The 2690-nt window shown below is 44.7% G+C and overlaps 1 protein-coding gene across 2 annotated transcripts; it reads left to right on the top strand.

Annotated features, from left to right (window-relative positions):
- Positions 1-549: 549 nt before the first annotated feature.
- Positions 550-2221, top strand: LOC115269984 (tRNA N(3)-methylcytidine methyltransferase Mettl2). Of its 2 annotated transcripts, none has more exons than XM_029878852.2 (4): positions 550-668; positions 738-865; positions 1088-1657; positions 1887-2221. In XM_029878852.2, the coding sequence occupies exons 2-4, from the start codon at positions 738-740 to the stop codon at positions 2197-2199; spliced, it is 1011 nt and encodes a 336-aa protein (XP_029734712.2). In that variant the 5' UTR covers positions 550-668; the 3' UTR covers positions 2200-2221. The 2 variants fall into 2 exon arrangements, with proteins under 2 accessions (XP_029734712.2, XP_062709048.1); XM_062853064.1 differs by having other exon boundaries at positions 738-1025.
- Positions 2222-2690: the final 469 nt, after the last annotated feature.

The raw sequence follows: 2690 nt of genomic DNA, 5'->3' as shown, positions 1-2690 counted from the left end.
GTTTCTACTGGATTCATTGCAGTAACAGAGAATTGATTACATCACCATACAAATTTCAAGTTGTTTACTTCTTTTTTTCTGACTGGCATTTTCCACCCGTGTTGCGCATGATGTTTCGAGTGGATAAGTGCCAGGCGGCGCCGCTGTATATGTGAAAAACACATGGAACACGAGCGCCGTCTATGATTCCGTAGCGCAAACTTTTCTGCTTGTTTACACTGTTATCACGTTTACCGCATTTATCAGAAAAGCGCCACTACCGGCACTTTAGCATAAGCGCAGCTGCTTACTTCCTATTGTTTGTTTTCAAATAATTTGAATTTGGAGCGTAAGATCACTTATGGCAATCATATCCCAGCTGAAAACAATCGGCTTTTATACTGCAAGTACACTGCATTGTTTTGATTTTGAATGTGATTTTGACGTTGCTTCGATGCTTGCCAATGTCGCACATAGGACATTTTGATATGTACGTACTGAATACCGTTACTGTTTTTTTTTTTTGGTTCTGAAACAGTCTAATTTTAATATAATCGTAACGCGTGAACTGTCAAAATCATATGTTTGTTGTTTTGTTGTCCTGCTAGCGTGCCGTTTCTGCCGGTTTTTGGTGTGTCTTCTGGTGCGGATCTGGAATCGATTTGGGCCTAATACTGGTTCTAGGATAGGTAAGTTCGATTACAAGTTCTATAAGATTCGATAAGGACAATGAAATCACAGTTCCTCTCACATTTCAGATGGAAACCAGTGCTGTGAAATCGCCGGTCTCAGCTGCGGAAGAAGACGCTCCTGCAAACGGGAAACGACCACAATTTGGCAATCGCTTCCTGTCGGAAGAGGACGATGTTTTCCAGCACAATGCTTGGTAGGGTTCTGTTTCATTTTCGCTCTCTCAATAATTACAAGCACCCTTGTTGGGCGTTGCGATTTTATACCGATTATGAGTTCACTCGCTACCGGAAGAAGCCTCGCATTGGCGAGAGATTTCTGAAAGATCCGGCAAGGGTATTCGATTTCAATACATGGTTAGTGGGCAGCCGCTGGATGTGAGAATCACTGATATCTTTTAAACATGTTCCGTTTTCAGGGACAACGTCGAATGGGATGAAGAGCAGGAACAGGCAGCTCTCGAAGGCGTCCGGAAAAACTCCACGGTGAAAATGGGCGTCCAAGACGCGGAGAAACTCGAGATGGAAGCGGACGCAAATTGGGACAAGTTCTACGGAATCCACCAGAATCGGTTCTTCAAGGACCGACATTGGTTGTTCACGGAGTTTCCGGAACTGGCCCCTCGGAATACCAAGGACGCACCGGAGCGAGTTTTCCCGGAGGGAGTCGAGAGTACTGGAAGCAATCCTGAGACAGCCCTGGCGGTGGATCCGGATGCGCAGCGAACCATCTTCGAAGTTGGCTGTGGAGTAGGAAATACGGTGTTCCCGATTCTGAAGTACAGCGTTGAGGAAAACTTGAAAATTTACGCCAGCGATTTCTCGAAGCAAGCAATTCAGATCCTGAAGGAAAGCAAAGAGTTCGACGAAAAACGCTGCGAGGCTTTTGTCCTCGATGCCACGGCAGAAACGTGGGACGTCCCATTTGAGGAGAACAGTATCGATATTATAGTGCTGATATTTGTCCTGTCGGCAATAGACCCTGAGCGGTAAGTGTGTTCAAATTCCAAAATTGATATTACATAGTTGTAAGCCCAGACGTTCTCAAATTTCTGGTCTGGCACATCTTAGCTTTACAAATCAGCATCGTTCGTAACCAGGCTTTGATAATTCAGCTAAGAACTTTGTAGGGTATACGGATGGATTGTCTTAAAGGCTTGATTCTTTCGAATTGGACCTGCATTTGTCGGTTTGTCAGTCGATAACTTTTAATTTCAGCATGCAGCATGTCGCCAACCAAATTGGTCGCTATCTGAAACCGGGAGGACTGTTGTTGCTCCGAGACTACGGCCGTTACGACTTGGCCCAGCTACGGTTTAAGCCGGGCAAATGTTTGAAGGAGAACTTCTACGTACGTGGTGATGGTACGCTGGTTTATTTCTTCACTCAGGAAGATTTGCGGACACTTTTCCAAAATGCTGGACTCGTTGAGGAGCAGAATATTGTCGATCGTAGACTGCAGGTCAATCGGGGGAGAATGTTGAAAATGTATCGCGTTTGGGTGCAGGTAAAGTTCAGGAAGCCTTTGTAATAAATTGGCTGAATATAGGAAATGTTCCGTCTTTTGTTGAGTGATTTGAGAAATTCCATTAGGTTCCTCTTTAGCTTTGCACTATTTTATTGTTAAAACTTGCATTTGAACTACCGATAGCTCCAAACATGGTCTGAGCATATTATCTTGCTAAGCGTTCAGCAGGTCGAAAAAGCCACGATTTAACCCGGGAGCGGTCGCGTCGTGTACTGAGTACACGCGCCATGAAAAATGCACGCTTGTGGTGTACAATGTGAGCGTGGCGTCGCTGCAGGTAGTCGAAGACGCGACTGCTCGAGGGTTAATGTGTCGCATGCATGGGTTTATAGCATATTTATATCTTGTATACTTTTATAGTTTGTAGTTATGATTCTCTGGTTTTGGCTCGGAGTATCGTAACTTTAGAATTGATCCCTTGAGAAAATCCAGGAGGAATTTCTAGCGGAATTTCTGGACGAATTGCTTGAGAAACCCTCGAGGGAATTTCTGGA

This window comes from Aedes albopictus, chromosome 2, assembly GCF_035046485.1.
Source record: "Aedes albopictus strain Foshan chromosome 2, AalbF5, whole genome shotgun sequence".
NCBI classification, from domain to species: domain Eukaryota; kingdom Metazoa; phylum Arthropoda; class Insecta; order Diptera; family Culicidae; genus Aedes; species Aedes albopictus.
Note: the sequence above shows the minus strand (reverse complement) of the source record. Positions and strands in the feature narration are given on the sequence as shown.

Coding starts and splice junctions, on each gene's coding strand:
- LOC115269984 (XM_062853064.1), top strand. CDS start 844: ATGTTTTCCAGCACAATGCTTGGTAGGGTTCTGTTTCATTTTCGCTCT. Junction 1,026..1,087: donor GTATTCGATTTCAATACATG/GTTAGTGGGCAG, acceptor TTCCGTTTTCAG/GGACAACGTCGAATGGGATG. Junction 1,658..1,886: donor TCGGCAATAGACCCTGAGCG/GTAAGTGTGTTC, acceptor TTTTAATTTCAG/CATGCAGCATGTCGCCAACC.